General features: G+C 44.2%; 1 protein-coding gene across 4 annotated transcripts in view; it reads right to left on the bottom strand.

Annotated features, from left to right (window-relative positions):
• NF2 (NF2, moesin-ezrin-radixin like (MERLIN) tumor suppressor) overlaps positions 1–13,136 on the bottom strand; it is a 75,975-nt gene that overhangs the window by 24,947 nt on the left and 37,892 nt on the right. For all 4 annotated transcript variants that reach the window (XM_078060797.1, XM_036123148.2, XM_036123150.2 and 1 more), the window contains exons 6-10: positions 12,362–12,444; positions 10,391–10,466; positions 6,630–6,764; positions 2,804–2,878; positions 141–254 (exon numbers count right to left, since the gene is read on the bottom strand). In XM_078060797.1, coding sequence (XP_077916923.1) covers positions 141–254; positions 2,804–2,878; positions 6,630–6,764; positions 10,391–10,466; positions 12,362–12,444 — 483 coding nt within the window. The remainder of the gene's footprint in view (positions 1–140; positions 255–2,803; positions 2,879–6,629; positions 6,765–10,390; positions 10,467–12,361; positions 12,445–13,136) is intronic.

A 13,136-nucleotide genomic window follows, 5' to 3' on the forward strand; every position in this document is an offset into this window, starting at 1 on the left:
CAGTAAAGATCCAACGGAGATAAAATAAGAGAAGGTGTATCCATAGCCAAACGACACCTGTCAGCCCACGATCGCTGCTTACCTCCAAGGCCAAGACCACGACTCAGCGACAACGGTGGTTCTGACATGGTCTTGCTCACCTGCTTTCTAGCCTTCTCCTCCCTGGCTTGGGCTTTCATCTGCTGAACTTCCAAAGAATCAGCCTTCCTTCTCCTCATAAAAAGGTCATGGTTCCCGATACAGAGCTGGAGAATCTGTGGTCGGAAGCAGTGGAAATGTTAAACCCACAAATTTACTTCACTGCCTACCAGCTCACCAGCACTACGGCATCTTGGTCTCAGGGCTCTTGGGGGCAGCAGGAAACCTGAGAAGTAAAGCACAGTGTGAAACACCAAGGCCCTCCCTACTAACATCCTCCAGTGCTCCCCCAGAAACAGGCAAAACGAGGTGCCTCAAGTGTGCCGGGGGGCAAAAATTACACGTGAGGAGAGAAACAGATGACACTTCGGCATGTCTTCTGGATGCATCTCATTCTCCTAAGTTAAGATGTGGCTCTGCAGATCAGAGAGGCTAGGAAAGCTCGTTCAATAGGTTAGGCTGGGACGACAGGTTATTCACATGGAAAAAAAGAAACTGAATCCCTCCCTTACACCGTACACAAAAATCAGAAGGATTAAAGATTTAAATGCGAAGATTCAACCCTTGAAATTTTTAGAAGAGAATATAGAAGAATATCTTTATGATCATAGGATTAAAAAAAATGCCAAACAAGACACAAACCGTACAAATGATTAAGGAAAAGATGTATATATTTGCCTATATTAAAATCAAACATTCTTTAAGGCATTAAAAAGGGAGGAAAAATAAGCCACAAGCTGGGAGAAGATATAACCAATAAAGAATACAAACCACCCAGAAAATACTAACCAAAGGAAATGAAACAAGTGTTTGACAAAAGAGACAATAAGTTTCGGGAGGGTATGTGTTGTAATGAGCACTGGGTATTATATAAGACTGATGAATCACAGACCTGTACCCCTGAAACAAATAATACATTTTATGTTAATTAATTGAATTTAAGTTAAAAAAAAAAGAGAGACAATAAGCTTGGTCAAAAATATTCAAAAAGATGTTCAACTTCATTAGTAAATATAAAGATGCACATTAATATGACACTGAGATACCATTTCTTTTTTTTTTAATAAAGATTTTATTTATTTATTTGACAGAGAAAGACACAGCGAGAGAGGGAACACAAGCAGGGGGAGTGGGGGAGGGAGAAGCAGGCTTCCTGTGGAGCAGGGAGCCCGATGCAGGGCTCGATCCCAGGACCCTGGGATCATGACCTGAGCTGAAGGCAGATGCTTAACGACTGAGCCACCCAGGCACCCCGACATACCATTTCATATGCACGAGAGTGACAAAAAATTTTAAAGGCTGATAATAAAAGCGTGGAAGATATCAAACAAAAGGAAGCTGCACCCACTGCGTTGGCTCTGTCAATTAACTTACCTTTTTTTTGGAAAACAACATGGTGTAATCTTGAATCTGGACATACACTACAGCCCTGCACCTGTACTCCTAAGCAGATACTCTCTAGAGAACCTATTACATGTGTGCAGCCGGAGGCAGGTACAAGAATGTTCACAACAGCCTTGTTAAAATGGCAGAGAAGTAGAAAGCACTTAATTATTCATTAATAGGAAAATGACAAGTACACATATACACACACACATATATATCCACAAAAGGAATACTATACAGCAATAAAAATAAAGGGATCATATCTTGAAGCATCAACATAGCTACATCTCAGAAAATAATGTTGTCCTGGGGCGCCTGGATGGCTCAGTCGTTAAGCGTCTGCCTTCGGCTCAGGTCATGATCCCAGGGTCCTGGGATTGAGCTTTCGTTGGGCTCCCTGCTCGGCGGGAACCCTGCTTCTACCTCTCCCACTCCCCCTGCTTGTGTTCCCTCTCTCACTGTGTCTCTCTCTGTCAAATAAATAAATAAAATCTTAAAAAAAAAAAAGAAAAAGAGGGCGCCTGGGTGGCTCAGTTGGTTAAGTGACTGCCTTCGGCTCAGGTCATGATCCTGGAGTCCCAGGATCGAGTCCCGCATCGGGCTCCCTGCTCAGCGGGGAGTCTGCTTCTCCCTCTGACCCTCCCCCCCTCGTGCTCTCTCTCTATCTCATTCTCTCTCTCAAATAAATAAATAAAATCTTTAAAAAAAAAAAGAAAGAAAAAGAAAATAATGTCTTAAAAAAAAAAGAACACAGACAGTTGACAGCACTTGGTAAATTCCAAAAGTTCACAAAACTTAATAGTATATTCATTTTGCTATATATGAAGTCAAGTTCTGAGGAAAAGCAAAGGAATTATAGGCACACAGCTCAGAATGGTGATCACCCTTGGGGAGGCGGGTGGGGGAAGCCAGCAGAATGCTAACATGAGGGGTTCTAATAGTATTGGAAGTGTGCTCTTTCTTAAAGCTGGGTAGTGGGTACGTAGATGTTTATTTTTGCCCTTCTTTATACCTAATACACATTATCCTTATCCTTTTGTATGTATAAGGTACCTCCATAAAAATAATTTTTTTTTAATTCCACATCACAAAATTTAGGTTTGACTCGCTAGGTTAAGCTAAAGGGAAGAGTCTTTCAAGGTCTATTGGCAAAGCGTGTAGCAGGTGAGCTATCATTCTACACCTCACAAGAAATTACTCTGCTACTCTCTCAAAAAAGGCGCTCAGTTTCTCAGGAAAACTACAGTTATCAGTTACAAAAATCAGGATCTCAACTTACCAGCTTATTAACACGAAGCTTTGAAGAGTTGAATTTGAAGACGTCGATTTTCTTATCCAATGGTTTAATAGTAAACTGAAAGAAGGAAGCAGAAAACAGTTTCAGTCTGACAGCCTAGAGTGTGAGCACCAGCTGGGAAATTCCACAAAAGCAGCAACCACACTGACAAAGATCCAGCACGAGGCTGTGCCTTGTCCTGGCTTCCTGGTGCCCGGGCACTAAACCACAGTGAATTATAAGTGGCTGAGAGCGCCAAGTCTCGGGCTGTGGAGGTTCAGGATCCAGGAAGGTGTGTTGTCAGCACCATCTTAGGCTTGGAAACCTGAAATGCCAGCCTTCAATGGGCCCCACAGTGAGGCCAACACTGGGAAGCCCGCTGCAAAGACGCAGGCCCAGTTCTGCCTTCAGGAAGCTCACCAACTAGCCGGAACTAGATTAATGACAGTCAGTTACTTGAGAAATTACATCATCTATTAGTGCCTCACTGGGCGGAACAAATCACAAATGTCATGAGGGTTCAGCATCGATCTACCGTAAGTAGGAGGGGAACTTCAGCTGGTCATAGACAAAGAGTACGACGGGGAAGCTAAAAGGTTGGACGGAGGGCCATTCCGGAGGGCAAGCAACAGAAATGAGCGGGTGTGTGTGTGTGTGTGTGTGTGTGTGACGTTATTAACCCTCTGATTCAGGACAGGGCAAGCAACAGAAATGGGTGTGTGTGTGTGTGTGTGTGTGTGTGTGTGTGTGTGTATTTGACGTTATTAACCCTCTGACGACTAAGATGATATCATGGGCTCAGACTGGGAGGAAGGCAGGGGTGGGCTGGGGGTGGACAGTCAGAGGGGCTGGGGTTTGATGTGGCAGCATATAGATCATCACTCCGGGTTCTGAACATGGGGATTATCAGCTGAAAGCTGTTAATAAAAGGAATAAAGTGTGAAGAAGAACAGACTGTGGTAGAAGAGGGAAACAGTTCCTGAAATCAAAGGGGAGAGAAAGCTGAATAAGGACAGGGTGGTAGCGAAGCAGGAGATCCCAGGGCCAGACCGCTAGGCAGGGAAGCATATAAAGAGCAAATGGAAACTGCTGTTCTCAACCATTCCTGATCAGACCAGACAGATCCTCCATTTCAAAGATGCACTTAAAAAATGGGGTACCCATTCCCGAGAAAGACGTGCTAAGCAGATAAATACATCTGGGAAGATAAATTCTTGGGTATTTCTTTTGCATGTTATCTTGTCCGAGGAGGAGTTAGCACAATGAGGAAAATGATCCTTCGGTTAGCTTTTGGTCAAGCTAACTAAGAAGCACTATTGCTCTTGTGTAGGCTGCTATTTGTGAATTTCATGAACTTATTTTTGGCTCTTAAGTCAAACCCTGGAGCTGTCAGTGGGAAACCACAAGTAGTGGGGAAACCACAAGTAGTGGGGAAACCATAGGCTCTGTGCTGTGCCGGGACGCGCACAAAGAATCAATGGATCACTTAAAATAAACCAACATTTCTGGCTGTCATGCATAACTACTAAGACTACTTCCTATTATGTCAAGTCAGCTTGAGGTCCTCTTACTGCATGAGTTATTGACATGATGGAACATGATGGTGCCCTGCCCCTGGAGAGGGTATATTAAGAGTTTATTGTGTCAGGCCATACTAGGGGAGACTTTAATCCTTGAGTTCTGTGAAAAATGAATGTTTGGGGAGCCTTTAGCACACAAAAATACGCGAATATGCAGTAAACAGACTTTATGAAATTAAAGATGACAAACTACCATGCCACAGCACACCTACTGCTTTAAGTCATGTGGAGCTTTCAACTGAAGTACTTTAAAAAAGAAATACCTAAGTGCTCCTCTTCTGGGCTATAGAAACTTTGAGAGCCAGAATGTTTTGAATTAAGAAGCTCAATCTGTCTCATCAAGCATAGCCAAGGAGATCTCAACCACGTTATTGGAAACCAGGAGCTTGGGGTTCCCTTTCTCAAGCTGCTATTTGGGAAGGGAAAACAGGAAATCTGCTCCAGGTGGGGGCTCTGCAGGCAATCACATGAGCTGTCACTGTTCCTTACTCGACACTCAGCATCCCAACTTTGCGGGCACCAGTACGTCACTGAGCGCCGTCTGGGCCCGCTGCCCTCTGCCCTCTGCCCAGTGCCCTGTGCTCTCAGGACTCACCCTGTGTACCTGCTACCGGAAAAGCTCCCCCCGCCCCACGCCCCAGCTATGACTTCAGGGAACATGGAGCTCCCCTCACCGATCACAGCTAACCTGATTCCTCTGCATCTCCACTTCCTGATGTGGCACAGATACCCCAAACGTGGCCCCTACTCTTGCTGCATGTTCTCGGGAGGAGGGAATCAGAGTTGGGGTGAGAGCACTCGGTAAGTGGAAAAGCGGAAATGCAATGGGTCATCATCACGTGCATCATCAGTCCCTTGCACTGTAGGCTTGTCTTACAGCAGTCGGGGCCTTGCTTGACTATAACTTCCCGGAGGGGTGAGACTGGATTTTCTACATCTTTGTTTCCCCCACGAAACCTAACACAAAGCAGATGCTTGATAATTCCTTTAAAATTAATAAAGAACAGGGGTGCCTGGGTGGCTCAGTCGTTAAGCGTCTGCCTTCGGCTCAGGTCGTGGTCCCAGGGTCCTGGGATCGAGCCCCGCATCGGGCTCCCTGCTCGGCGGGAAGTCTGCTTCTCCCTCTCCCACTCCCCCTGCTTGTGTTCCCTCTCTCACTGTGTCTCTATCAAATAAATAAAATCTTAAAAAAAAAAAAATTAACAAAGAACAAACGAGTGAACGAATGAACATAAGATTAGTGTTTGGGAAAGGTCACCATCCTGTATAGAAATATCTGACTACTTCTTCTTTTTTTTTTTTTAAGATTTTATTTATTTATTTGTCAGAGAGAGAGAGCAAGCACAAGCAGGGGGAGCGGCAGGCAGAGGGAGAAGCAGGCTCCCCCTGGAGCAAGGAGCCCGACGCGGGACTCGATCCCAGGACCCTGGGATCATGACCTGAGCCAAAGGCAGATGCTTAACCGACTGAGCCACCCAGGCATCCCTAGAAATACCTGACTTCTAACTTAGAGTGTTCAGCTAAGTTATTCAAACTTAGTTATTCTCAAATTCTCCCAAGTAGTTAGTTCTGATATCCTTATTTATATCATCACTGTGAGACACACACACACACACACACAGGGAGATAAATAGATAGATATCCCCACCACATGTATCAAGCACTGGATACTGAGAGAGGGCTTAATGTCCACCACACTTAAAAATACAAAGAGAGGGGTGCCTGGGTGGCTCAGTCGTTAGGCATCTGCCTTCGGCTCAGGTCATGATCCCAGGGTCCTGGGATCGAGCCCCACATCGGGCTCCCTGCTCAGCGGGAAGCCTGCTTCTCCCTCTCCCACTCCCCCTGCTTGTGTTCCCTCTCTCGCTGTCTTGCTCTCTCTGTCAAATAAATAAAATCTTTAAAAAAAAAAATACAAAGAGAATTTCTCACTAGAAATAGAAAGGCAAGTAACAGGAAAAGGTTACTTTCTGGTTTGTTTACTATTCTTTGGAGGTTCGTCTGGACAAGCTGAGCTCCCCAGCCTCTTGTTAGTCAGCAGGGGGGGGTTTAGCGATGCCATCTGAAAATAGGCTGCCAATACTGTTCTATAAACAGAAAACAACAACCCCAAACCCAAAGCCTGGGGATTAAAGGATTTTACTGGTAACAAGGAGCAGTCTGGCTGGGGACCACTACAGCAAGGAGGAGAGACAGGGAAAGCCCATAAGCTGCGCTGCTGGTGGGTCTGCATGCGAAGCACGTCCTACCTCCTTGTCGCTGTATGAGATGTTTCGGATTTCATTCCACGGGAAGGAGATCTTGGGGGTCAGCCTGTTCTCAGGGTCATAGATGTGAAGGCCCAGAGCATCCACTCCAAGCAGCAACTCTGTGCCCTTTTTATTCTGTAGATTCAACAAAGATCAGCCACCGTCAGCTCCAGCGGAGGTTTGAGATTTTATTCAACTTCCCAAAGAACCTGGCACACACTATTACATGTGACAAGTTCCAGTAGGTCCCAACAGAAGTCACAGTGGCTATGGAACCCAGGGGGCCTCCAGCTTCCTGAATTGGGGCAGGCAGAGGCAAAATACCATTCTCATGACTCGTGTCCCAGAGGGATCACTGGGGCTTTCTGTTACTGGCTCGATGGCTAAAGTAGCAGCAATCTAAGCACTGTTACCTCCAATTAAATACAGTAGTCGTCCCCCACCCCCCTTATCTGTGGTTTTGCTTTCTATGGTTTCAGTTACCAAGGTCTGGGAGCAGACGATCCTCCTTCTGAACTACTGTCAGGTCCCTAGTGTAGCCTAACCCTACATCACAACACCTAAGTGATTCACCTCACTTCATCTCATCATATAGACATTTTATCATCTCACATCGTTCTAAGAAGGGTGAGTAGTACAATAAGATGTTTTGAGAGAGAAAGAACATGTTCACATGACTCTTATACTGTTACAACTTCTTTTTAATTGTTATTGTTAATCTCTTACAGTGTGCCTAATTTATAAATTAAACGTATCACAGGTACACATATATAAGAAAAAAAACATAGCATATATAGGGTTTGGTACTATTCATGGTTTCAGGCATCCATGGGGGGCCTTGGAAAGGTACTCCTGCAGATAAGAGTTATCATACACGTAGAAAAAAGACCTGTAGAATTAGGGCGCCTGAGTGGCTCAGTCATTAAGCGTCTGCCTTCGGCTCAGGTCATGATCCTAGGGTCCTGGGATCGAGTCCCACATCAGACTCCCTGCTCAGCGGGAAGCCTGCTTCTCCCTCTCCCACTCCCACTGCTTGTGTTCCTGCTCTCGCTCTCTGTCTCTGTCAAATAAATAAATAAAAATCTTAAAAAAAAAAAAAAGAAAGAAAAAAGACCTGTAGAATTAAACATCTCTTACATTAAAAGAAAATGTAGTTGTACTACCAGAAAGTTTTTTTTTTTTTTTTAAGTAGGCTCCACGCCCAGAGTGGAGCCCAACACGGGGCTTGTAACTCATAACCCTGAAATCAAGACCTGAGCTGAGATCAAGAGTCAGATGCTTAACCGACTGAGCCACCAGGTACCCCACCAGAAAGAAAATTCCAAATGCTGCGATCAAATGGTTTTATTTTATGTTAAAATGTATTCTCAGTGTGATAAAGCAAATATAGTAAAATGTTAATTATAGAACTTAGACAGTGGGTATATATGGATATTCACTGTGAAATTCAACTTTCTTATATGTTTGAAATTATTATAATAGGATGTTGGAAAAAATATACCAAAATGAATTGTATATAAATTATAGCTAGGAGTGCCTGGGTGGCTCAGTCAGTTAAGTATCCGACTCTTGGTTTCAGCTCAGGTCATGATCTCAGGGTCCTGGGATCAAGCCACAGTTCGGGCTCTGTGCTCAGTGGGGAGCTGCTTGAGATTCTCTCCCTCTCCCTCTGCCCTCCCCACCCCCCCCCACTCTCTCTCTAATAAATAATCTTTAAAAAAATAAATTATACCTCAATAAAACTGTTTGAAAATTTAATTGATTGCACATATGTTGGTTGGCAGTCAGAGTAGACAGAGGGCAAAGTGCCCTTGGCCCTCAGGTCACTGACCCAGCTAAGGGCCTAGAGCTACATCCTCAGGCTGGAGGCCCATGCACCTGCGCTTGTGTAGTGGTGGAAGGAAACTCCCTGCACAAGGACCTAAAGCACCTGACCCGTTGCTGACAACTAGGAAATCGAACCAGATTCAAGGGCAGCAAAACAGGTCTGCAAACCGAGAAGGTGTTCAGACTGTGATGAGAAGGACCAATCTAACAGCAGGTGTCAGGTGGACAAGTGAGTGCTCCAAGATAAATCTTTTTAGTCCTTTGAACACTTCCCAAGTCAGGCGCTATTACCAAACCCTGAGAGAGATTCCTCTGTCTGCAAAGCTCTTAAAATTACTGCATTAACATAAGTGAGGCTTTGTACTTTTAAGTGCTACAGTACATTTTGGAAAACGAGATATTTCATTATGTTTGTGACTAGTTTAAATTAAAAAAAAAAAAAGAAAGGATTCTACCCTCTGCTTCCTATCATGACTTCTAGAGAATAAACAGAGAGCGGCGGGACTCAAGCAGTCTCTTTTAAATTGTTTTAAGCACATAATTTCCTTAGCTGATGGAACTCGAACACAAAAGACACTAAAATATCCATTATCTGTGTCTACTGTGTAACACAAAACACACACACAATTGTGTATTTTAGTCTGACTGCTGCAGAAATATTTCCTAGTAAGAAACTGTTTTTTAAGGACTGTAAAATACTACTTTTCTAGAATCTAGATGGTGGGCATATGGGCCAAGAGGAGTTATGTTGCCAAAACCACAGAAATGTGTTAAACTAGCCTGACCTTAAACAAACCAGACAATTAGCAAATAGAAATTAATAAAACTTAAGAAAATAACCTTTTGAATTATTATAGAAAATCTTTTTGTTTTTAAAGATTTTATTTATTTGTCAGAGAGAGAGATAGCACAAGCAGGGGGAGCAACAGGAAGAGGGAGAGGGAGAAGCAGGCTCCCAGCTGAGCAGGGAGCTCAATGTAGGGCTTGATCCCAGGACCCTGGGATCATGACCTGGACTGAAGGCAGATGCTTAACCAAATGAGCCACCCAGGTGCCCCTCATACAAAATTTATAGGAACCCAAAAAAGGAAAGCAAACCGTGAAAGGTGGACCACTGAGGCACCTGGGTGGCTCAGTTGGTTAAGCGTCTGACTTTTGTTTTTGGCTCAGGTCATGATCTCAGGGTCCTGGGATCAAGCTCCCCCCTCCCCCCTGTGTCTCTACGCTGGGCGTGGAGTCTGCTTAAGATTCTCTCTCCCCCTCCCACCCCCCCCAAAAAAAGTTGGGCCACTGTGGGTATTGTTTAACATCTACCTATCTGCAGTTTGGAACCAGCAGTGGAATGGCATGAATTCCTTTGGATGGAGCTCCTAGGTGCGGCATCTAGCCGCAGAACCTCAGGAGAAAGATGCTCAAGAGGCCCACCCAGCCAAGACTGAAAACAGAAGCCTCTGGTGCAGAAGCAGTGGGTTCCCAGAGGACAGTGGGACTATTAATGGTCTGAATAGAAAACCAATTAGCCTGCTAGTGAGAACAAGAGACCCAACCAAACAAATCAGGAATCTATAAAAGTAGCTTTATTCTCCTTGTGCCCTGGGGGAAGAGTATTTACATGCACTCCCTGTGGGCCAGATCTCATAGAGCCAGAAATAATCAAACATTACACTCAGAGTATTCGAACAGATTTCTGCTGAGCACAGAACCAGGCCCAAGTCCCCCTGGGGGCTCAACTGACACTTCATTACCAAGGATCTAATTGAAGTCCAAAAATAGAAAATGAGGCTATAAGACCCTCTCCCCTTCCTCTTCTCTTCTCCTCCACTGAACCATTAAAGAGACTGCCAATCTGGAATAAGGAAGTAACCCATTTTAGCAGTCTGCCTCTGATTCAGTCTCTGTTTATACACAGGGAACTCAAAGAGGATTCAACACACCCGGATTGCAAAGTAGTTCACACCGTACATCTCCAGGTCCTGAGCTATCTTCAAATATTCCATTTCAGCTTCATCCCTGTGAGGAGAATGAAAGACACTGTCACCAGAGCTAAGTGAGAAAACAGAGGGCGGGCGCACACCCACCTGCATGTACGAACCCGCCGGAAGTCACCAGCCAGGCAAGATACCAACACGGATCTTCCCAGCCTTGAGTCTATGAAACACTCCGAGGTCAAGCAGAATTTCCCATCCCCACAAAAGCCAGAGAATAGATTCATTACAGTGTATCTTGGCTTCAATTTCACGCTTTGCCCTTGGTAAATAATGACACCCAGCTCAGGGAATTCAAGAAAAGGATGTGATATGTTATCTTCTCCCCTCAAATGGATTTGGATATGCAGATTTAAGTTGTTGCTTTATCTGATTGTGAACTTTCTTCACCTAGGTTTTGGTATTGAAACAATTCTCTCTGCAAGCTACCTGAGAGCTCTACCTTCCTGATTTTATTTCTTTGGGTGTTGTCCGGGGGTTAGGCCAAGAGCTATCTGGGCTGTAAAACCCAAGCCAGGTCACCTACTTCTAAGCTGTGAGTCAAATTTAAAGTAAGCTCTTAAAGCAGCAATGACTTGCAGAAAACTCCCAAATAGATATACTATTGAAATATTTTAACTCGATCTCCCTATGACCTTGCCTCTTCCCTCTCTCCAATCTCAAAATGCTCTCAAATGAATTTTAAAAAATTCAACCTGAGAGAACACACAGTGTTGGCAAGCATGTGGAGTAACTAGAAAACACACACCCTGCTGATGTAAACTAGTACAATTACTCTGAAAAATTGACATTATTTGTAATAGCAAAAACCAAGAGACACCCCGATGCCCTCAATGTCCATCAACAGTGTAATGGATAATTCATGCTTTATTAATATAGTGGAGTTCTGCACAGCAATGAAAATGAAAATTTCACTGCTGTTACATACCACAAACCCCAATCTCACAATATGATGCTGAGTAAAAGAAGTGAGACACAAAAACTAGAGACTGTCGCACTGCATTTATGTAAAGCTTAAAACCGGCACCACTACTCTATGGAATTGGGGATCAGAAGAGTGGTTAGCTTTGGGGAGGAAGGATGGGGAGTTGTGGCAGGCGGGAGTCACATGCTATCTTGTCACCTGGTGTTACACGGTGTTTTCACTTTGTGATAATTCATCGAGCGGTACGTTTATGACTTGTCCACTTTTCAGTATACATATTATTTAAATTTTTAAAAAGCACATGATAGGAAGTTGATGTGAAGAAGAGGACAATATTTTAAAGACTAACGAAAAGATGATTAATTCCTACAGTGATCAGGAAAATGCTAACAAATACTTAAGACACAATATTTCATCTTTTAGATTACAAAAATCAGACTGATAAAAATGAGTGTTGGGGAGAGAAATGGGGGGGAAGACATGTGCATACACTGCTGGTAGGCAGGTAGATAGGTACAACCCTTATGGAGGGCGCTTTAGTGGCACCTGTCAACGCAAAATGCTCACATCCTTTGACTCAGCAACTCTTGCAAAGAATGAATCCTCAGAACTACTCATGTAATTACATAACAATATTAGACTGTATCCTGCAGGAAGCGAAAATCCATAGCTACTCCAAATGTCATCAGTAGAGGAATGGACACAAAAGCTATGGGATATCCATACACTCTAATCCTTAACATGAAACTGAATTACCAATGAATGCAGTGGGGCTGTACATCCGGACAGGCTGGCTCCTGCCTACCTTATACTGCATGCACTGGAAGAAGGATACACGCAAAACTGAAGACCAGCTACTCCCAGCTCTCCCTTTTCCTTCTATCTACCTCAGTACTGCCTTTTGTTCAACAAGCATGTCCTAATTTGTAGTTCTTGAAAAAAAAAAAAAAAAAAAGCCCATACGGAAATGTAAACCGATAATAAAGCAGCCTCACCTGGCTCGGCCCCGGTGCTCTGCGTACCAGGCTGTAATTCTCTCCTCCCACATTTCTGGAGTCATTTGATACAGATTTATTACCTACCAAAAAATAGAGCAAAATAAAAAACCCACACACAAAGAAAGTTTGGATATTGTTTGCCATTTTTATAATTACGCCTCATTTTTACAAAACAGCAAAGCTTAGCTTCCGAGATCAGACTAAAACAACAAAGCTATTTTTAAAAAGTCACATACAGGGAGAGCCAGTCACATTGCAGGGGTTGGCGTGTAAACAAGCACCATTCCATTTGAGTCACAACTTAGAAGGGTGCACCCCTTGCCCAGCTGCGGCCCCTCTTTCCTGGGCTGCATGTCCCAGCGGGAGGAGCTCGGCCAAGCTGCGTGTGCTGCTGCTTCCTCCTGCACAAAAGCCATCAAAGGAGCAGGGGAAGTCAGGCAAAGGTGAGAAGCAGACCTTTATTACACATGACAGATGAGTGGAGCTATAAAATCGGGAGCAGCCAAAGGGAGGGAAGGCCTGCTTCTGTGGCTAATGAACAAGATGAACACCACCAAGGATTAAAAACTACAATGTCCACCCCAATTCATCTCTATCCACCCTGCCCCGCTGCAAACAGCTCAGCTTCCCGGGCTGAACACATGTTGCTCCACACTCTCCTGGGACTCACTGGCGCTCACCCACCTTGAAGGAAACAAACATTCAAGGCCATGCTAGCTCTGGCAACCGCGAACGAATTCCACGTACCTTTGCTTTCTAATATGTTTAACAG

The sequence above is a fragment of the Halichoerus grypus genome, chromosome 13 (assembly GCF_964656455.1).
Source record: "Halichoerus grypus chromosome 13, mHalGry1.hap1.1, whole genome shotgun sequence".
Lineage (NCBI taxonomy): Eukaryota > Metazoa > Chordata > Mammalia > Carnivora > Phocidae > Halichoerus > Halichoerus grypus.